The 21190-nt window shown below is 44.9% G+C and overlaps 2 protein-coding genes across 2 annotated transcripts; one reads left to right on the top strand and one right to left on the bottom strand.

Moving 5' to 3' along the window:
• Positions 1–251: 251 nt before the first annotated feature.
• Positions 252–3411, bottom strand: haus4 (HAUS augmin-like complex, subunit 4). The gene is made up of 9 exons (XM_079184511.1): positions 3261–3411; positions 2787–2926; positions 2354–2485; positions 1999–2139; positions 1803–1899; positions 1578–1723; positions 1231–1361; positions 1011–1079; positions 252–767 (listed from the first exon to the last, which is right to left on the bottom strand). The coding sequence occupies exons 1-9, from the start codon at positions 3325–3327 to the stop codon at positions 581–583; spliced, it is 1110 nt and encodes a 369-aa protein (XP_079040637.1). The 5' UTR covers positions 3328–3411; the 3' UTR covers positions 252–580.
• A 2439-nt stretch (positions 3412–5850) lies between these two features.
• On the top strand, positions 5851–18486 carry fxr2 (FMR1 autosomal homolog 2). Its single transcript, XM_079184534.1, has 17 exons — positions 5851–6560; positions 9291–9343; positions 10150–10243; positions 10796–10867; positions 12141–12289; positions 12400–12493; positions 12817–12933; positions 13091–13261; positions 13343–13421; positions 13544–13701; positions 14106–14192; positions 15993–16212; positions 16318–16497; positions 16811–17002; positions 17152–17259; positions 17471–17559; positions 17662–18486. The coding sequence occupies exons 1-17, from the start codon at positions 6510–6512 to the stop codon at positions 17770–17772; spliced, it is 2025 nt and encodes a 674-aa protein (XP_079040660.1). The 5' UTR covers positions 5851–6509; the 3' UTR covers positions 17773–18486.
• Positions 18487–21190: the final 2704 nt, after the last annotated feature.

The raw sequence follows: 21190 nt of genomic DNA, 5'->3' as shown, positions 1-21190 counted from the left end.
TCATTCAGACTCCTGCTGATGTGCTATTTTAGTTTATTCCCAGGTCTATATAAGTTTGGTGAATGCTCACCAAACTTTTGACACTCCTGACTATGTATTGATACCAGAGGTGAGGTGTTCAATGCCAATACAACTTTTACAATGTAGATCTCAACACTTATATTGCAGGTGAAGTTAGATCGAGGCCAACATATATACATATAGTGATTCTCACTTCCTCGAGCTAATATAGAAAGCAATCAAAAGTGGTTACTCCGTCACATGGAAGATAGTTAGTGCTTAGTGTAAAGCTGCAGCTAATTAAAAGAGTAATGCATACTAAACACCTTGAACTCTGAATGAGTTGTGGTAAAAACAAAGACAGCAGAAATGATGCCATGGTGACATTTTAAGAAAACTGAATTTATTTAGCTGTAATGGGAGTTAGCCCACTCACTACTGTACATGCTACATAGTTCCTGTAGGTCAGAAGTCCAAGCAGTTTGTGTCTCAAGTGTCCAAAAGCCGGCATGTCACTGTGAGCAACGACACGCTATGTAAAGAGCACGGCCGGCTGCTGTCCCTGCATCAGATCCGATCTTCACTTGTCCTTGCACTGGGTGAACTCCTTCAGAGCCCAGTTATTCATTTCTATCTCCCGCCGTAATCTGCAGTACTCGTCGGCCAAGGCCTCGAACTCTTTGCCCAAGATCTCAAAGGAGGCCAGCTTCAACCCAACAGAATGCTTCTCCACCTGACAGGCCTTCAGCTCGGACTCCAGCTTCTCTCTGAAATAGAGACACGACGACGACAGACTGTCAGGTTTTTGGAGAAGTATCAGCCAGAATGTAGTTTCTATAATAACTTTTCGGCAGGTTTGATATCGGGAAGTTACAGCTCACATTCAAAGAGCATTACAATGATGAACACCAGTGAGACACAGTATGGATTCACTCAACTACTATCACCGTGTTGCCTTTGAGAAAGCGGAGTGGAGCGATATGAATAATGGACCAAAAAAAGCCTCTTGCCTTATTTTTCTATGAGCAGATATCGAGTCCACTGTGTACGTGTCCAGCTGAATCTCCACCATCTCAGTCCTTTGAAGGAAGAAGAGAAAAACACATGTGAGAAGAAAACCTTAAATGCATGTAATACTGATGATCTCATGTCTTTCTAGATGAAGGCAGCAGGAAATACAATGCAATATCAAAATGTATAGAAGCAGGCAAAGAAATGAAAACTCCTTACTTGATCTTCTGCAAGACTAAATCACATTTTCCCTCAAAGTAGTCCAACTTCTTCCGGTCCAGATCTGTCTGGATCCTCAGCCTGTGGTCCAAGATGAGAGACTGGAGAAGCTGAATGCACTTAATCAGTTCCTGGACACAAGGAAAATATTTTAACATTATATATATATATAAAATACAACATATTTGTGGCTGTTAAAAACTTGTATTCGTGAGACAATTTCCAATAAGTGAACCTGCAAAACATGCAAAAAAAAAACATGCATATATATGTGATAAACTGCCAAAAACAGAGGGGATGTATTAGCTTGTGTTGGTTAACCACAATGCACTTGAGAGAGCACTCACAGAGAGGTAGAGTTGAGTCTGTCTTTGCAGGAGAACGGAGTTTTCCCGGCAGGTCTCCTTCAGACTCTCTGCTCTTTTCTTCTCTGTGTCCAGCTGGGCTGACAGATGAGACAACTTGCTGTTCTTCAGACCCTCACTCTCATTCTCTAGAATGTCAATGCAGAACAATGAAGTGATATAAAAATAAAGATATAAGTTGGAATATTGACTGTCTAGATACTGTACCCCATTCAGGTTGATAGTAAGCGAGGAGGCTCAGACACTTTTTCTTCAGATGTTTCTCCAGCTCTCTGGGAAGACCCTGTTTCATTCTTTGAACATTCTGGTGACGATAAACACATGCGTGTTGGTAAAGAAGCTACATTTGTTACTGAAGTATCGCTCTACTCTGCTGAGAATATTCTGTGTTTTTCTGACTCACCTTATCTGATGGAATGAGCTCCAGAATCTGTTGGGGGTTCAGACCCAGAACTGAGGGCTGGTCCTGGTTGGTAGTGCTACTGGGATCCAGCTGTCTGACACACTGCGCCACCAGCAGACACTTGTCCATTGTCTCATAGAACTACACACACACACACAGTGAGTGCTTTAATAGTATAATATTACATGATAGATTTCTGGCTACTGAAGTGTAAATGTTTCAAACTGTGACCCGTAGCTGCAATTTTGGAGATGCAGTGTGCAAAGTGAGTTGCCTGGTGCAGGTTTAATGAACAGAAACATGTTGCCCATCATTCACTGACAGCCGATAGTGCAAACAAGTGGATGAAGTGTACCACGCTCTGGTCGGGGGGCACAGCGGCGTGGTGCTTCCTGATACAGTGGTCCTGGATCATCTCTTGCAGCCCTTTGTGGAGACTCTCGGAGCGCAGCCAGTGTCGCCTCTGGCTCTGCAGCTTCTGCTCAGCCTGGAATAAAGCATCCGTTAGTGCTCACACAAACACAAACGCTAACCCACTCAGACCCGAGCACGAGGAAACGGGTTACATCTCTGTGATTGCAAGTCTTACTGGTTACCAGTGGAGATCGGTAAGTCGTAGACTACTTAATGTGTGACTAAATATGAAAGCCTTCTATTCATGAAGTGGCAAACATAAAGCTGTTTGGTTTAACTTACGTTTAGTTTGAATTGCATCATGTAAAACATCCATCCTGCAAAGCAAGAAGCTTGTTAGTAACTGTGGAAGGGAACGCTGTTGGTTTTTTTACCTTTTCCAGCTCTGCTTTCAGTGGGACGGTGAGTCCATTCTGGTCCACATGTTGAGACAGGGTGGCCAGGAGTTTACAGAACTGAGGGTTCTGGGTCAGATCCTCCTCTGTGATGTCACACAGAGGGAAGGAGGCGAGAACTGGGCGGGAGGACAGTAAATACAGCAAACGTGTTATCAATGGCCAAACCAAAGCACTGACAGGACATTCACAACAGAAACGTACAGCACTCCACCTTCAAAGCTACTGTAACTCCTCTCAAACTCAGCATATGCTTTCATATTTAACTGCTTAGAAAGTCGTATTACTTTAGTTTTTAGGGTATGAATAAGCAATATGGAAGTACAACGTTATTCCTCTCTAATCTTATTATAAATTAAGTTTCAAGCCACAACATGCATTTATCACATGGAGTTATGAGTCTAGGCAGCAGCTACGGTTACATTACGTTAGTAGCTAAACTTATTTTCTTACCCTGTTGATGCAGGCTGTCACCCTTCAGTAGCGATGAGACATGTGTGGACTCGGGACCGGCGGACATTCTTAGCTGAACTGTGTTTCTTATTAACCAAGAAATGTATCGTTTCTTTTTGGATTTCTGAAGACCTTTCTCGCTAGCTGAAATGCGTACTTCCTGAATCAAGTTGCGCGCGCTTGAAGGAAGGGCTCCTATTGGTTAAATAAGCCATGTGGTCAATACAAACGAGTTCCGCCCCTCCTGCCTCCCTTCGAGAACTGCATGCCACTCGCGTGAGCGCGCACTGCGAAAGCGCAAATTAAATGTAAATTATTTTTTAAGAAAAAGCACCGTTTAACAAAAACATAATCTTCGTTGTAATGAGTGATAATAAAAGATGTATCTTGTCTGTATTGAATTGAAATAAAAAAAATATCAAACCTCGGCGAAAAAAAAAAAGTTCATCATCAGACTGCATCTTCAGAGTAAAGCTTCATGTCAAAATCAGTCAATCAATATGATATGTTAAGCATTATTTTTTCATGTGTCACAGCACTTCAGCAGAAGGGTAAAGATAATTCCCAGGGTGTGTTGTATACCTTTGGTATGTTCAGCTCCCCGGCTCTCTCAGCTTGGATCTGTATCTAAAACTTCTTGTGGTTCAGTTTGGTGGAGTGCTCCAAATCCTTCCACCAGATGGACTAAGAAGACAGCTCTACCTCTACCAGAGAGGGCGTCATCTCGGCCATGCAGGGTACTCATGCACAACCATTACACCAGCCATGCCTCTAACATATTCTTTGAGGTGTGAATTCCTTTCATTCATCAACACAATTATGTTTCTTGAGTTATGCCAGTTCTGGGACCGGGTAGTTATAATGGTGAAAGCTCACTCTGCTGTTCTCATCCAGATTGTGTAAATTCAGTCCACTGTGTCTTAATCCAAATATGGATTTTCAGATTTTCTTTTATAGTCAGTCAAATCTGAGTCCTGGTGGATTATTGTGAATCGAAAATATTATAAAACTGAAGAATTTACCCCCCAAAAGCTTTTCCTAATGATGTAGATGTTTAGGGACATCAATAATGTGGGCTGGAATTTGTGATAAATGGCCCCTGGGAAAAGAAACATGTTCTCTAAATCACACCCTCCATTCTTTTGGTGTCTCTCATCGTGTTTTGATGCCGTTCAGGATTCTCTATGTCCTCAATATCATTTTAGATCTGATATTTTCTTGCCCTTGGCTCCGGCCGTCAGCTGCCAACAGCATGGCCAATTGTTGCTGTCGGTGTTGGCATGCAGAAGATTTGAGAGAACTTGTTGAATTTCCAGGCAGAGGCAATATTGCCAGCAGAAGTTCACTCTTGTTTCGCTGTGATACAGGTCATTGAAGTTTTTTTATTCCTCTCTTTTTGTTTTTTACTGGAGAAGATTTCTTCCACTTGTATCTGCCCCTTCCTTGCTGAAAATGAAATCAAAGTGCAGTGGGAAGTCTGGAGCTAACCAAGGGGTTAGTGAGGTAGGGGGAGGACTGGGGCTCACAATTAAAATAATCGTATAATGACCTGATATTATCAGTACCTGAAAGTTGTTTAGAAGAGTTTACATGATTACCATTTATTGGGTCTCTGGCTGCTGCGTCCAAAGACAAGCACCTGCTTTTGTCAATAATATCTATTCTAAGCCTTTGTTATGCAAAACGATACCAGCTGTTTCTATAAGATTGGTTAGATATAAAACAGTGAATTGAGCAGGTAATCATCACATTCTGTCACATCCATATTGATTCTAGGGTTCCCCAACTGTGAGTATTCCTGTACACTGTGGCTTTCCCCCATGACCTCTGGCCTCCTCCATGTGCTTCTCTCAGCGGTTTCCTCTCCACGGTCCTTGCCCATGTCTGGTGTTTTTGGTTCTGCATTCCCGGTGTTATGGAACCCTAACTTATCCAACTTTGCCCACACCGTTTTATACTTCCCTGTACTACTTTTGGGTCATGCACATACAGGAAATTTGACTTTCTTTTGTTGCATCTCTCGGGAATTTACTCATAAAAAATAACAACTATTGACAGGGGCAACAATGCTGGACAGATACAGATAGAGAATAGACAGGACTGTTATGTACACTGTGAAAACATAGTTGTAAATATAAATATTAAAAAAAAACACATATAAGCATCCAAAACATAACTCAGTGTGGGATTTTTCCCTTTCCGAGTCTGAAAATGGGTGTTTCCAGCATATGATATGATTCATGCTTGGTTCATTATACGTGTAGTAACTTCGCAGTAATGCTGTTTACACAATGGCTGGCGGTCCTCACTCATCAATGAGTGGGCAAAATTAGATCTGTGAGCCAGTCAATTTGAATAAAATCACAATTGACACGGAGAAAAACCAATGGATTGTGTTTGGATGCAACTCTCTAGATTTCATTGGTCACGTTTATGGACCAGCCCATATTTCCTAAACCAATTAATGTAAGTTAATGTTGATTGCGAAGGTCTTTGACCAATCATGATCCTGGGTTTCCTAATGGGCGTGTTTTTGTCATGGAGGGGTGGGGTGTTCGAGGTCATTCAGTCCCACTCTGATCCACTCTATCGGCGTGTGTTTGTGGGGACGGGTAGTTGGAGTAGGAGTCGCCGGGCGGCTGTGCATCTCAAACGATTTTTGGGAAAGAAACGCCAATGAAAATTGCACCACAGGCTGAAGAAACGACCCCCACTGACGACTTCTGTGAAATATTTCAACGTGACGACTGCGCCACACGCACAACCAACAAACGCAACCAGGCTATCAAATGCTAGTCAGCTAGCATCTCTGAAAACTGACGGGATCAAGGTGTTGATAGCTAGCCTCCCAGCTAATTATCCATCAGCTAGCATCCTCCTGCCGTAGCATCATTAGCTTCGTTTTTCTCCTCGCGCACGTCGAGACTTCCCCCATTGCTCGTGGCGGTGCCTTTCAGCTGCCGAGCACCAAATCCCACTTTCAGACAAAAGCGGACAACGGAGCCTCCTAACTAGCTGCTGCTGGAGACCGCGTCTGCGTTGCATTAGTGTGCCCCATCACACCCATCATCTCCACAACCCTTCACCTCTGCCCCTCTCCCTCCACCCGAAACACTGGAAATCCACAAGCGGCCGGACCGGCCGGATAGCGGCGAAGGGCCGGCTAAGCTGGGGGTGGTCACGTTACCGGACTCTCCGGGAGTCCTACCGGCCACAGAGAAGCTCAGCTGTGGGGAACTACCGACCAGTATGGACGGGCTGGCCGTGGAAGTTCGCGGCTCGAATGGGGCCTTCTACAAGGTAACCAGGTTGCAGTCGTAGTTTATAGTTGTCCCAGTTCAAAGTTTTGTTTCAGGAAGAGCTGTTTGGTTTCGTTTTCCTGAGCCCAGCGCTTGCTTAACGTTAACTATTTAACTGATATTAGCTCAGGTCCAGTTTTGACGAAAAGGGATGGATTTGCGTTCCATGAACGTTGGCCATTGTGGGGTGGGTAGCTAGCTCCAGCTAGCTGTTAAGCTAGTGCACTTGATATCCCCATGTATGGCCTATATTTGGTTGTTTTTAACAAATGTCAATACGCGCAGAGGCCACAATATAGGAACCAAATTCCTACAGTTTTGACATGACATGCAGCATTTCTCATAGCATGTTGCTTTGTCTTGAAATGTGTTATTCAAGCATTTAAAAATGAAGGGATTTGCTAATCAGACAGCTGTTGTACAGGTATGATGAGATGCTATATCAAAGCTCACAGAGGCTTCCACATATCTGTGTTGTCCCTTAACCCACGGTCCAGCTACACAACGGAATTTTGGGTCTGCTGTGTATTGCTCTGAGGACTTTCTGTTTCAATTCTGCCTCATTTTCAAAAGAATTTATAGTTTTACATCTAGACACATGACTTCAAGTCTTTATTGCTGCTGTGTCACCGCTTGTTGTCAAACATCACATTAAGATGGCAAATTGGTGCCTGCAAAGTTAATTCTATATGTTCATATTAGTAAAAGACATCTTACATCTGTCGTATGGATTTGGGTCTTCGTGAACATTGTTGGTTCTCCTATAATTTGAGATTTCATCGAATCTGTAAACTCCATTAATCCCCCCCCCCCCCCCCCCCCCCCCCCTGCATTATAGTCTTAACCAATGTGACATATCTTATTCTAATGCTCTTAGTTTTAACACATTTATTTCTCCATGTGCTCTTCTTCTCTGCCTCAGATAGTCGAGCGGCCACATGGTGGTTTAGAGATGAGCCTATATTTACTCCCCTCATGGTGCTTCACCTGTCGTTCTGTTTTACAGGGTGACAGTTTGGCTCTGGCATGAATGAACTCTCCCACTCCTCTCTACTACCTCCATTATCTCACAGCTCTCATTTTGTGGATGTCAATGAGACGGACATTTAACTGTTAGTGACATTCTAAATGTCACATTCCAGTAAATGATATGTTGTCTTTGATGGGAGGGAGTGGAGCCAAATCTGCGTTGCCTTTTTCCTGTTGTGGTTGACACATGGTGTAAAATGATTTGCTGTTTGAATGCTCCTCATTCACCGTAGTGCCGGTGTGAGTCAGTTTTTCCTTTTTAGCTATGGATCAGGATCATATTTATGAACCTGTCAGGGCAATGCAGCACCTGTAAGGAAACTGGCACTTTGTCTTGTGTAGCCTAAAGTCGGCATCTTTTGCAGCAGCAAGAACGTCACAGGCAAGCTGATAAAAGCCTAAATCAGGATTCAAACAATTTGGTATTCTGTTAATTGCAAGTAATTATTAGTTTCCTTTTCTTGGCTGAGAATCTTGCATCAATAAAGAGCTCAGGTTTTGCACATTTATTTACATTTTATTATAAGCAGGACAATCAAATACGCTTATCTGAACACATTAGCTTTTTTTTGTGGGCGAGGAAGGTTGCAAACCTGCCTCCTCTGCTCCTAAAGGTCCCGCTCACCACGTGGACTGCATGTGGCTGCTGGGCGAGGGGACGAGGGGACATCATTACGAAGCTCTCTGCCCCCACCTTTCCACCAGTCATGTCCCATTAGAACGAGGGCTCGCCTGCCCTCTGACCTGGTATTATTTGGTGGAAGCAATACTCAACCTGACATAACATGCACTTGCGGCTGTCGCCTAATGTGACCTCTGGAGGATGAGCCCCTTTTCAGTCAGATCTGTTGTCAATGCTGGGTTCTTCTCGAGAACCGTTCATGTAGATACAGAGGCCTGCTTTGACCGTCTCAGGACCGATAATCAGAGTTGTAGTCAAGAGAGGACTGCTTAAAGGGTGTAAAATCCCAATGTGACTACACACACTTTTCCCCCATGATCCAGGCTGAAACCCTAGCCAGCTCGTGCAGTGCAAAGGCAGCACCTTACCAGCAGGTGAATCCACACCCCCACTCCAACAGCCACACATGCTTTCGAGATACTGCCTGACCGCTCTGTCCCATATACGGTAGTGTCACACCGAGAGACACGCCACACCCACCACTTTCCTCCCGTCTCGTCGTTGCCTGGTGGTGGGTGGGTGGGGTTGTCGGTCAAAGTTTAGGGCGTGCTGTGACAGATTTGTGGCTGGCCATGATGGACAATGTTAAAGTGATCTCTCTAGTAGTAGTAGCTATCGCATAGTATGTCCATGTAGGCCAGGCTGAGTGAGTGCCCTCATGAACATGCCTCTTGAAAAACTACAGTATTCCCACTTTGAACACAAAGTGTGTGTGTGTGTGTGTGTGTGTCTGTGTGTGTGTGTGTGTGTCAGTCAGGAGGAGTCAGTGTTCATCGTCACTTTATCCAGCACAGAATTCACAGCCAGAGAATTGTGTTTGTGACGAAATGTCTCGGCTTCCAAAAAAGCCTCAGATGCTCTTTTTCAGCCACAGTCTCAGTATCGGTCTAAGCATGGCTTACGAGTCAGCTGTCTTAAGTTGTTTACATGTAAAATCAAATGCTCACGGCCCCACCCTTCATCACTGTCTGTCTTGAGAATTCATGGGAATAAAAATCTGTCTCTCTGCTTCTCTCTTAGGGTTACATCAAAGATGTCCACGAAGACTCGCTCACAATTGTTTTTGAAAACAAGTAAGTGTCCTCCTTCTGGTAACGTCTCTGCGTTATGGTAAATAGTCCATACATGGGGGAAATGAAGCTTGACCGGTAGTAATGGAGAGTTAAGATGACTGCTCCGGGCTTCACCCACACATTCAAAACTGTCCTCTTCAGCACCTGTGCTTGGCATGCAGCTGTCCATACACGTCTCTAACAGATTTTTTTTTTTTTTTTACCTCCTGCTCTGATAGCATGTACTCATAGCCCCACCTACTGTCCCTTTCCACTACCCACCCATCCCCCTGGTCCCTCTTTATCTCAGCTTGTAGAGCAGGGTGCCCCTAAAAATAGGGACCCGCGGTATGCAGGGTGGGAGGGGTAGTATGACTCCCCTCCTCCCCTTTCTCCTTTTACTTTCTCTGAGCACACGGAGTTGTTGGAGTAGCATATTGAATATAATGAATAATAATAAGGCTCTAAATGAAAATGAGTTTTTCTTTCCTTTTCCTATATCATTACTGACTGAGCCGGTCATTGGCTGAACTTTTTTGCACTCTTTTTGATCTGTTTTCAATGTAATGTGAAATGCATGATACAATGAACATAGTCACTCACTGTCCAGACACAGTTTTTAATAACCCATTTTTATTTTCATTAAGTCTGTTCATGTTGGTCAGTGGGTAATACACCCATGTCTTTACAATCCCAATATGACATGAGGGTAAAAGGAGCTCGAGCTGGGCAGCGTGAACAACGTAACAGTGTTACGTTTTGTCACCGGGAGTTGTTGATTAGCTGACCAGTGTTTTTTGTTTTGTCTCTGTGTCGTCTTGCCGTAGCTGGCAGCCAGAAAGACAGTTGCCCTTCAGCGACGTGCGGTTGCCTCCTCCAGCCGAATACCACAAGGAGATTGGTGAAGGAGAGGAGGTGGAGGTAAGACCATCCACCTGAGTTTACACTAACCTCATCACTCAAGGCTTCACCACAAGGATCATTATACAATAATTATAATATTGACTTTTGACTGACTTTTCCAGGACATCTATATGGCCTCTGAATTATGACAAATCTCAAATGAAACTCTTTTAAGTATTGCTCTTACTGTAAAAAGTCATCTGGCTTGTGACTGATTAAAAGCAGTTTTAAATCTGGATTTATTTGGTGCTTTTGGGCGCTTTTGACCACGATCATTTATTATTATATGCATATTGAACATGTAGAAGTTATCGTCTGGTGTGAAAGTTGAAGAATATATTGCTTGCATTTCGTACAATTGGTCATAAATTGTAACTGTAAAAGTTGCGCACTTGAGTCTTTGCAATATTCAACAATTTCCCCTCACATAGTCCCCATATTCTCCATGTCACACAACAGTAGTTGGTTGCACAATATGTATGCATCCTGTCTGCTGTTTTGAAGTACAGTTACTGTGTGGAATAGTGTCATTTATTTTTTTTGTCTAATTCACTATGTATCTCCTCACAGGTTTACTCGAGGGCCAACGAACAGGAGCCATGTGGCTGGTGGTTGGCCCGAGTCCGTATGATGAAGGGAGAGGTGAGTAGTTCCATGAACCAAAGAGCATAACTATTAAAAATAGATTCAAAGAAGGGGGTAAGGGATACACAAACAACTATAACTGTAAACTCTATTCAGAGCCATGTTTCTTTGTCTTAATGGTGTTTTCAAATCCCTTCCCCCCCTCTGTATGATGATCTTCACAGTTCCTTGAATGCGATGGAAACACTGCACTGAAGGAATTGGTATTTCCTGAGTTTTAGTTCCTGGGGCTTAAAAGGTCCCGGAGCTATTTAATTGAAAATGACTAATATTAATATTGTCAGTGATGAGATCCAACAAGGCTAGCTTCCTCTGGATCTCAATATTTAATATATAGCTATTATCTTTCCCTTTACCGTCAGTGTTTTGCTGTATTGACAGTAACGTTTTATTGAGCTCTGAGTACTGCTGTAGTGAGAGTGAATACAGGCCCGTAGTAGCTGCAGCGTAATGAGCTCACAGAGCCAGTATGTCCTGATGTGGTCTGACATTGTGCCTTCAAATGTTATTCCCATGCACCCTGTGCTGTTTCTTCTCACCGACTTCTCGTGACAAAATGGATTTGCAACCGGCTCGGTCTAACGGGCATAGTTGGCGTATTTTTTTTTTTTGGATGTTTCTAATAACCGAGAACCGGAACTGGCTCTTAGTCACCACCGGCACGAGCTGCGGGTTGAATAGTGGGTCAGTGGGATATGGCAAAGGACAGCGTTGTAGTGCTACTGAGCCACGGGGAGCTGCTGCTGGTGGTGTAGTGCTGTTATTTGGAGCAGTCTGATAAGAGCCTGCAGGAATGTCTAGCATTGACTGATGGCTTTAATTCTGTCCTTTTGAGCACGGAGTGTGCAGTGTTCATCTCACTGCCTCTCTCTCTCTCTCTCTCTCTCTGGGCTCCCCTTTTTCTTTCTCTGCATCTCACTCTGGTACGCCTTGTTTGTTTCATCTTCTGTTTTCTCAAAAGCAGAAGAAACTGTGAACAGAGTGTAGCGTCGCTTCATTTGATAGATGAATGAATGTATTTTTGATGTGACATGTGATTTCTTAATCTGAGAGCGGACATCAATTAATTTTTAATCTGAGAGCGGACGTCAATGAATCTTTAACTTGACAGCTGAGTCAGAGTTTTTGTATGGATTGAATTCAGCAGTGCTGCTCAGTGTATATCTTGCCGTGTGTTCACATTGGTTATCTGTGCTGTCCCAACATTCATGCGTCTTGACATTTCTGGCTACATTATTAAAAATGCGTCTCTCTTGTGTGCCGTTTTCAGTTCTATGTGATAGAATACGCCGCGTGCGACGCCACATACAACGAGATTGTCACAGCGGAGCGCATCAGGCCCCTCAACCCCAACAGCCCCGCCTCTCGAACCTCCTTCCACAAGGTCCCCATCCCGATCCCAGAAGACCTGAGGGACATGTGAGTGTCGGGTTCACACCCTGATGATAGATTTATTTGAATAAACGTCAGCGTTGCACCGAGCTCAATAACGAGGCTGACTCTCCTGTGGTTTGTTTTCTTATCGACAGCTGTGAAAATGACAACATTCACAAAGAGTTCAGGAAAGCAATCGGAGCCAACTGCATCTTCTACAGTGCCCAAACACACGAACTCATCGTGCTGGTTAGTAGTCAGAATGCACACTTGTTACACATCCACAGATGAAGAAATGATAGGAAGGAGCTGTAGTAACTCTCACTTGTTAAAATCTGAAAGGGGTTTTCTGGGTATTCTTACTGTTAAATGTATATTTGAATCCAGCTAATGTCATTTATATGTTCTCCTCTTCCAGCCTTTCCTATTGTTTTAGACAAATACAATGACAAAATTCTGATAGCACATTTTTGACAACTTTGTGCTTATTTAAGACTCGTCATATTCACAAAAACTGATTAAACAATTGTTGTTGAATTGTAACTTTACCCTTTTTTTTTTGTCATCTTCAGTCTACAAATGAAACCACAGTAAAGCGTGCATCTCTTCTGAGCGACATGCATTTCCGCAGCATCCGTACCAAGCTTATGTTAATGTCCCGCAACGAAGAAGCCACCAAACACTTGGAGGTAAACCTACTCTTCTTATGACCACATCCTGTCAAACACACTTAATTTAGCCTGTACACGTGGATGTTTGTTGTTGAAAAAACTACAAAACCTAGCCAACCATTTAGGCTTGGTTTATACATTTGCACACAAACCACCTACGTGTTTCCCCTCCCAGACCAGTAAGCAGTTAGCATCAGCGTACCAGGAGGAGGTGAAGGTCAGGGAGGACCTGATGGGCCTCGCCATCGGCTCTCATGGTGCCAACATCCAGCAGGCAAGGAAGGTTGCCGGTGTCACAGCGATCGAGTTGGAGGAGGAAAGCTGCACGTTCAGGATCTACGGAGAGGTACGCCGCTTAATGAGCTTGTGTGTCGGTTCTTAGATATACTGTAGTGTAATGTGATCTAATGGTTGTGTTGTGTTGCAGAGCCCAGAGGCAGTAAAGCAGGCTAGAGAGTTTCTAGAATTCAAAGAAGACTACTTTCAGGTACCCAGGAACCTTGTAGGTGAGTGAGCTACATTCCTGAGGGAGCTCATTTTGTCCCACTTGACACGCTCCATGTCACTACTCGTAAACACTCTCTTATCATGCTGACATTCTACTCCTTCCTCCTTCTCTCTTGCACAGGCAAAGTCATCGGCAAGAGCGGCAAAGTCATTCAGGAGATCGTGGACAAGTCGGGCGTGGTCCGTGTGCGGATTGAGGGAGACAACGACAAAAAGCTTCCCCGGGAGGAGGGAGGCAGGCAGGCGGCAGGCAGGGACGACACTGCCGGCAGCAAAGAGGTGAATGGACCGAGCGACTGGAACTCACAGTCCACCGAGTGTAGAAGTCCCATGTGCTGTCTGCTGTTCCATTCTGCTGCTTTGTGTCTTTTGTTTTGTCACTAGCACTTAAGTTTTCATTGCTTGCAATAACCACAGCCCACTGCACAGCATATGTTGGCTGTGTGTGGGCACTCAGCTGTCTGTTGTCTCTGATGGCTTGACATGTTTCTGTTGAGTGTGCTTCCTGTGATGTTTAAGCACACTAATCACACCAGAAATTGTTTGTAAATCACCACTTAAAATGTTATTTTCCTACTTTGTTTCCTACTCAGGGATTTCTCCCCAATAATGTCCGTCAGCATTTAGAGTGTTTGTTTTTTAATGAGAAACTCTTCATCTCCCCCTCTGTGTGTTTTTATCAGGGCCTGGTCCCCTTCGTGTTTGTGGGAACTAAAGAGAACATCAGCAATGCTCAGGCTCTGTTGGAGTACCATGTGTCCTACCTCCAGGTGAGTAAATCCTCCACATTCCCCAGTAGATGGCGGCACCAGCCGTGTCTCTGTTCCTGTCAATTAAAAACAATTCAGACTAAAAAGACCTGCATGTGTCTTCTGTACATTGCAGACTTTGATTCCATAAATGTGTTTTTGCTCCGAATATCTGGACACTTAGTTGAGGAAAGATTTGTCTTAGAAGCACATGTCCTTTATGCGACATGTGTTGGGTGAGGACAGGGTGCTGTGGGTGTATGTGTAGGGTCATTTCATATTGGTCACTCACCTGTTCCCCCCGCCCCCCCGCTCAACACCACGTGAGGAAAGCTGCTGAGAGCGCCTCGTTTTGCCCTTACCTCATGCGCTTTTATAAATAGCCACTCTCCCCGGGATGGGGTGAAGGGTACACATGAGTTTAGATTACCAGCTATCTGGACCCTCAGCTTCCAGAAATAACACCAGACCCCCTGCCCTGTCCCTCACTTCCTTCACGCATCCCATGAGGCTCAGCTGTCGTTGGTGGAGGCAGCTGTCACACCGTGAAGTGAGACCCTCTCATCCAAATCACCCACCACTAAACCACCATAGAAGCTGCTGTCATTGCACTGCTGCCATTAAGAGGCCAAAGCCCAGCCAATGAAGATACTGCTCATACTTTTTAAAAGATTAATGTCCCATGGGCGGAATGGTGGTTCAGCGGATCCCCTGCAAAATTTCTCCAAGTAGCTGGAGAAATGTGTGAAGGACTGCTCTCAAAGTGTAACGGTCCCTCATAATAATCAGTTTCCATTATCAACAACAGTTTTTCCCATTTTTAGGGTTTCCGACGCAAATCTTAGCAACTAATTGGGCGATTCAATGCGTTATAAATCTGGTCTCTGTCCAAAGAGATACAAAAGCGAAGGGACAATGTTCTATACAGTGGGATTTCACCTCCATTGTGTCATTCAAGACCCATCCAGAAAACTTCAGATGTTCTCTACCAATAAGACCGTGGTCCCCACAAACCAATACTTTCACTCTGTATCCGTCAGAAATTGGTCGGCGTTTAAACAGAAGACGGTTACTTTTCAGGGTTTTTGGGGGGGTTGAATTTGCCCACAGTCATATCTGGTCAGTACACTGAACTTTACGCATTGCTGCCACTTAGTGGTATAGTGACGTAACAACAAGCACAAAGCCAGTCCAGGCCCACAGCGGAGGTCTCAATAAATCAGTCATCCACGCAAAAGGTCAGCAACAACATCTCTTATTGTTGTGAGTAGAAAGCACTTTAATACTGCAAATGACTTTTTGTAGATTTAATAATAATTCTTGCAAATATAAAAATGATCTTTGATTGTGTTGAAGTTGTTGCGATCCTTTTTTGTCCCCACACATGTGGCTCATCTGATTTTAAAATAGCAGCATGTGTCCTTTGTTTGAAGTGAAATCTGATAATGCCTGTTGGTCAGATAATCTGCGTACAATGGAAGCACTATACAGAACGTTTGGCAGGCTGCATTATTTTTGACAAACTGGAAGTGGCCCAGGTCACCTTGTCATGCAAGGTGGCTCAGGAATCTTATGTTTGATTTATAATGAAGATGCAATATAGAATACATGTGATTGGTGCCACTTTGATAACTGCTATTTATATGGTGGTTTGTGTTGTGACTTTTTATGTTTATTAACAAGCGGATGTCAAGGTGTACTGTAGGACAGGAGGCAGGGAGGAGGGGGCACTTTGTTGAAACATTTCAATGAAACGTGTGCAGAGGAACAGGCTATGAAGTGCACACCGTCTACATTTGTCTCGTCGTCCCTGTCCTGTAGGAAGTGGAGCAGCTGCGCCTAGAGCGTCTCCAGATTGACGAGCAGCTCCGTCAGATCGGGGTTGGGTACCGCGCACCTACTATTCGGACCGGGGGCCCCGGTGTCGAACGGGAGAAAGGCTACTTGACCGATGACAGCAGCAACTCACTCCACACCTCTCGCACCTACGGGGGCCGCGGCAGAGGGCGTAGGGCCTCCAACACCCAGTACTCTGGATATGGTGAGAACGAAGGAGACGCATTTGAGAGTGATACAAAGAATGGAAGACACGTCTGTCGTGTAAAAAGTCAAATGCTAATGTTTGTTTTTACATGTCTTGGTTCAGGCACAAACTCTGAACTCTCCAATGCTTCTGAGTCGGAGGAGGTTAGCGAGCGGGAGCAGCGGCCCCGCGGCATTGGCGGAGATGAGAGAGGCTCCCGACGGGGCGGCAGGGGCCGAGGCTCTAACTCAGGACGAGGCCGCGGAGGGCCGGCGTCCAAGCCTTCCAACTCCATCAGCTCAGGTAAGTAAAGCCCACGTTCAGGTTACCAACAATCAAAGGCCCTTACATTTCACCTTTAGTTCACTTAGGATGTGATTTGACCGTAGAATAATAACATGAGAAACTACAACCGAGTATGGTGCTGCTAAACCGGTCTGGAAGTCTTTCCAGGAAAGAAAGCTCACCTGAGAGTCCGAGGGAGATTAGTTGTGCATTGGCTACAGGAGATTCACAAAATGGTTTTCAGTCAGAGAGTCTTTGCGTTAAATCGAATGTAAATGAATACTAATGAGAGAAGATTGGTTGCAATACTAACTTTCTGTGGCATATCCAGTGCTGAGGGACCCAGACAGTAACCCGTACTCCCTGCTGGAGGGTGAGGGAGAGCTGGCTGACGCAGACACCAGTGACGGCGTGGGAGACCGCCGCAGACGCTCCCGGCGCCGCCGCAACGACCAGGAGCCCAGCGTGATGGACGCTGCCACAGAGTCGGACGGCCAGGCCGGCCCCAGCGAGAACGGACTGGGTGAGAAGAGCCTTAGTGTTGTATTCTCGCCTGTTGCATTATTGTCGAAACAGAAATGCACATTGTAAATCTCTGCAATTACAACCAGAAATTTAGCACGGAGACATAACCAAAGACGGTAACCTCTTGTTTTCTCATTTGACTGTTAGATGATGAGGCGCGACCTCAACGCCGAAACAGAAGCCGCCGCCGTCGCAATCGTGGCAACCGCCCAGAGGGAGGTTCAGCCAGCCGTGACAGACAGCCCGGTGAAAGTGGTGAGTCACCGGGTTTCACTAGTTAACGTTTTCCTCTTCAGAATGGACAGGATATGATTGCTCTCTATTGGACGGCTTTATTGCTAGAGTTGCTGACAGCCTTTCTTAAAGCGATACCGGGGCATTTTGAGTCTCTATCTGCGGTGTGCTTCATGTACAATCTAGTTTGCCGCCAGCGATTGTTCTAGCTAACACATCTCAATGTTTCCAGTGACTGTTGCTGACTACATATCCCGCGCTGAGTCCCAGAGCAGACAGAACCTGCCACAGAAGGAAAACCACGCTGGCCCCGAGCCCAAGGTACAGGCAGGAACACGTATTGACTTCAGCCTCAGTTTTATCGACATAAGTCAGATTCTCACCTTTTCCCACCTCCCCCACCCCCATCCCCCCACCCCACAGGAGAACGGGACCAGCACCACTAAGGATGAACAAACGCCCTCCAAGGGTTCCCCCAGCAAAGGCATGACCTCGGCCAGCGAGACCCTGACCTTGGTCAACGGGGTCTCGTAAAGAGACGGCCCTGCTCCTCGCGAACCCAAGTCTAGAGCAAGACTCCATGGCAAACTCTGTCCCTGCTTGCATTAACTTAAACCTTAAACAGATGAGTGAAAAGTACCTGACAAAATACCTGAATTCATACTATGAGAGTGAAAAAGTACAAAAAAACGACAAACGCATCTACTTAAAAACACACGTTAACGGTGTATGCTATCCTATCTATCAGTACTTAGTGCTTATTTAAAAAAAAAAAAAAACTAGCTTGCCAAAAAAGAGCTGGTGGATATGACTTGATTTTTAAAAATACTGAAATACGAGAAACAGGACGAGACTTTTTTTTTTTTTTTTTGAAACGGTTGTCTTTATTTGTGTATTTTTCGTTATGTTAATTTCGTTCATTGTTTATCACTGGTTTGGACTTGGCGGTCGCTCTCTCAACCAAAACAGACGCGTCTCTTAACAGTGTTAAAGTGCAGACTAGAGAGATGTAAGCTGCAGGGAGCGTTGTACGAGCAGATAGTCCAATAGCTTATGTGACGCGATGTCCGCACACTGAACCTGGGTGGAGACAGACAGACTGGGATATTGATAGACATTGTGCCTTGAATTTTGAAAAAAAATAATAATAAAAAAAAAACTTGAGTTTTTCCAGTTACGTTTGTTTTTGTTTCCCAAGAGGAAGAAAAAGGGGCGAGGTATTCTACCAGGTTTTTTTGGGGAGTGGGGTTGGGGGGGGGGGGGGTTGAGAAGAGAACAGACGAGTGAGGGAGTGAGGAGTAAAAAGGAGTGAATAGAGGATACAGAAGAGGAGAGAGTGGCTAGCCAACGCGAGGCAAAAAAAAGTCTGGTGCCAAACACGAAATTCAAGGCGCTTGTCCTCATTCCGTGTAGAATGGACAGCGTAGGGGTCAGTGCGTGCGTGCACGTACGTACGCGTATGTGTGTGTTTGTGTGTGCACAGTTCAGATATTTGGCAACCACAGAACAAAACCGGGCGGGGTAGTTAACAAAACGTAAGGCAGCCCTGGGCGGGTCGCACGGTGAGGCGTCTCTACTTATCGACAGGCCTGAGGGGTGTCTTCTTCCTCCTACCTGTTTTAGGTCTTTTGAGGGTCCAGGGTGGCTCCCACACAGCCTTGTAAAACAGGACAGGCTGAGACCAGACCGACGGCAGACTTGAACTATAGATTTAGACTTAAAGAGAACTATACCGTGCCTCTTTCTCAGTGTCGGAGGGGGCGGCGGTGCTAGCTTCCAGCCACACTAGTGTCTTGATAAACCACTGCAGCGCACGGCTCCGGACGCACACGAGGGCGACCACATTTCTGGGACGGGGTGCTGCTAGTGGCGGGGAGGGGTGGGGGGGATGGGCATGGACACTGCAGACTGTGGGGATTGGGACAGCTTCAAATGACATGAGAGCCACGAGACACACAGGCCCACACTCGCAGGACACATACATACACACCAGGTGCGTGTAAGTCGACGTGGTCGCCCGCATGGCGCAAAGTAGAGGTCGGCAACCGGAGAACCGGGCGAAACGAGCGAGGTGTCGGTCTTGTACCCGGGCGGTTTGGGTTGTCAAAATGGGAGTACGAGAGGAAGTCGAAACCTCCGTGGCTCTCTGCTCATGCTGTTACTGTTGTCTTGGTTACCGCTCTCAAGTTTTTTTTGTTGCTATTTCCACATCTTAGAAAAAAAAAAAAACATGAAATAAAAAATTGAAGTGAAATCAACCTATTCTCTGGAGACGAACTTTGATTTCTATGTCTTGTGAGTTTGCAGTCTATTTTTCTAACGTGCATGGCCTTTAGTTAACGAGTAGTAGGTGGTGCCTGTCCTGTGCATGAGGGAAGGGTGTTTATTAATCTGACTTACAAAGCCATCGTTTCATTCACTAGAATTGCTGCTAATGTACACATTGAATGTCCAACTAACGTAGAAACTCTACCTTGAAGAGAAACTATTTGTGACTTCAAAAACATCCCCCCCCCCCCTTCTCATCTGCCCAGAACGCCCATGTTGTTATCGGTGGATACGAGTCACAAGTTGTCGGGAGTCTCACAAAGTATTACATTTTACGAGGGCAACGTTGTGCATGACACGCAAGCGTCCACATGACCAAAGGTTTTGGAGAGACAGATGAATGGGAGTGTGGTTGAGATGACCCAGATGCTGCTGTCATACATTTCTGCTCGCCTGTATGTTGTGTTTTTATTAAAGAATGAACGAGCACTTGAGTATTTGTACCTTGGTTCAGTCGCATGTGTGAGAGTGGAGGACGAAGCCCCTATCTGGTGTGTTTGTGTTTACCTTTATACCTCATTGTGTGAGTACTGTATATCCTTGTGTATCTGTGCCCCTTGCGTCCTGTTGAAAGACTGCTGTGAGTGTGTGTGTGCGAGTGTGTGTGTGTGTGTGCGTGTGTGTGTGCGTGTGGACGTGTGGACGGATGCTGGTTGTACAGTCGACTCCTCACTCTTGTCAGATTTTGTCTCTGGTTTTCTCACTCATGTTCTGATGGCAATAAAGGACTTTTCATTGTTTGGTATACATCTTTTCTGAATAGTTTGTTCTTTTTATTATAGGCCCAAACGCTGACACAGCAGCCAGAACAAAACTTAATTGGAACTTTTTGGCATGACAGACTCGCTAGTATGAATTATACAGCAGTCATTCAACTCGTCACTAGTGTTAAATACTTCCTTTCCAATCAAAAACGAATATAGGAGCGTTCTTAACATGTGACACTAGAACACAACAGGAGAAGAGCAGCAGTGAGGGATCAGCCCAGTAACAGGACGGTGAGCACTGAAGCTCCAGGGCTGCATGGCTGAGACCCAGTGTACATACTGCTCCACCAGTCACAGCTTTATGGCAGCATGGTAAGCCATTTGTTGAAAAAGATAAAGGTGGAACTTCAGGACATCTGACCACTCACTTACTTGTATTGCTAGTATAATCATACACGGTTCATCCTTACCTTTTCCTTGGAAGGTTACTGTGGAGCTGGGGGTGAACTTGTTTGAAAGGGATGTCGCATTCTTCAGGAATACTTTTCAATTTTGCTTTTGGGATTAATCTGAGAAAACCCCAGAGGCCTTGTTCCTCCCCAAGTCTCCAGATGGCGAATGCTGTTTGAGGAGGATGCACAGATCAAATTCACTGACTGTTAATATGTGATCAATTATATTCTTGTTTGCTGTATTCTGACTCAAAATTGCTTACTACTCCACAGAAAAGCAGGCATGTTGACTTTAAATGCAATTTATTTTCCCTAATGTGGTTTTTATTCCATCTTAGAATATCACAAATCACAGGTAATTAATTCAAATGTATTTTGACTGATATGGACTTACTGGGTTTGTAATTTCCCATCTTACTGAACCTTTTTTATCAGTTTATCTTGCACGTGTTGAATGTGCCTGTG

This window comes from Pholis gunnellus (assembly GCF_910591455.1).
Source record: "Pholis gunnellus genome assembly, chromosome: 23".
NCBI lineage: Eukaryota > Metazoa > Chordata > Actinopteri > Perciformes > Pholidae > Pholis > Pholis gunnellus.
The sequence above is the reverse complement of the archived record's forward strand: the minus strand, read 5'-3'. Positions and strand labels throughout refer to the sequence as shown.

Bases quoted from the DNA above. Each gene is read 5' to 3' on its own strand.
- fxr2 (XM_079184534.1), top strand. From the start codon at position 6,510: ATGGACGGGCTGGCCGTGGAAGTTCGCGGCTCGAATGGGGCCTTCTAC. The intron at 9,344-10,149 runs GTAAGTGTCCTC...GTCTTGCCGTAG, and splicing joins ACAATTGTTTTTGAAAACAA to CTGGCAGCCAGAAAGACAGT. The intron at 12,290-12,399 runs GTGAGTGTCGGG...TCTTATCGACAG, and splicing joins CCAGAAGACCTGAGGGACAT to CTGTGAAAATGACAACATTC.
- haus4 (XM_079184511.1), bottom strand. From the start codon at position 3,327: ATGTCCGCCGGTCCCGAGTCCACACATGTCTCATCGCTACTGAAGGGT. The intron at 2,140-2,353 runs GTACACTTCATC...GTGTGTGTGTAG, and splicing joins TGCCCCCCGACCAGAGCGTG to TTCTATGAGACAATGGACAA. The intron at 1,900-1,998 runs GTGAGTCAGAAA...TATCGTCACCAG, and splicing joins AGCTCATTCCATCAGATAAG to AATGTTCAAAGAATGAAACA.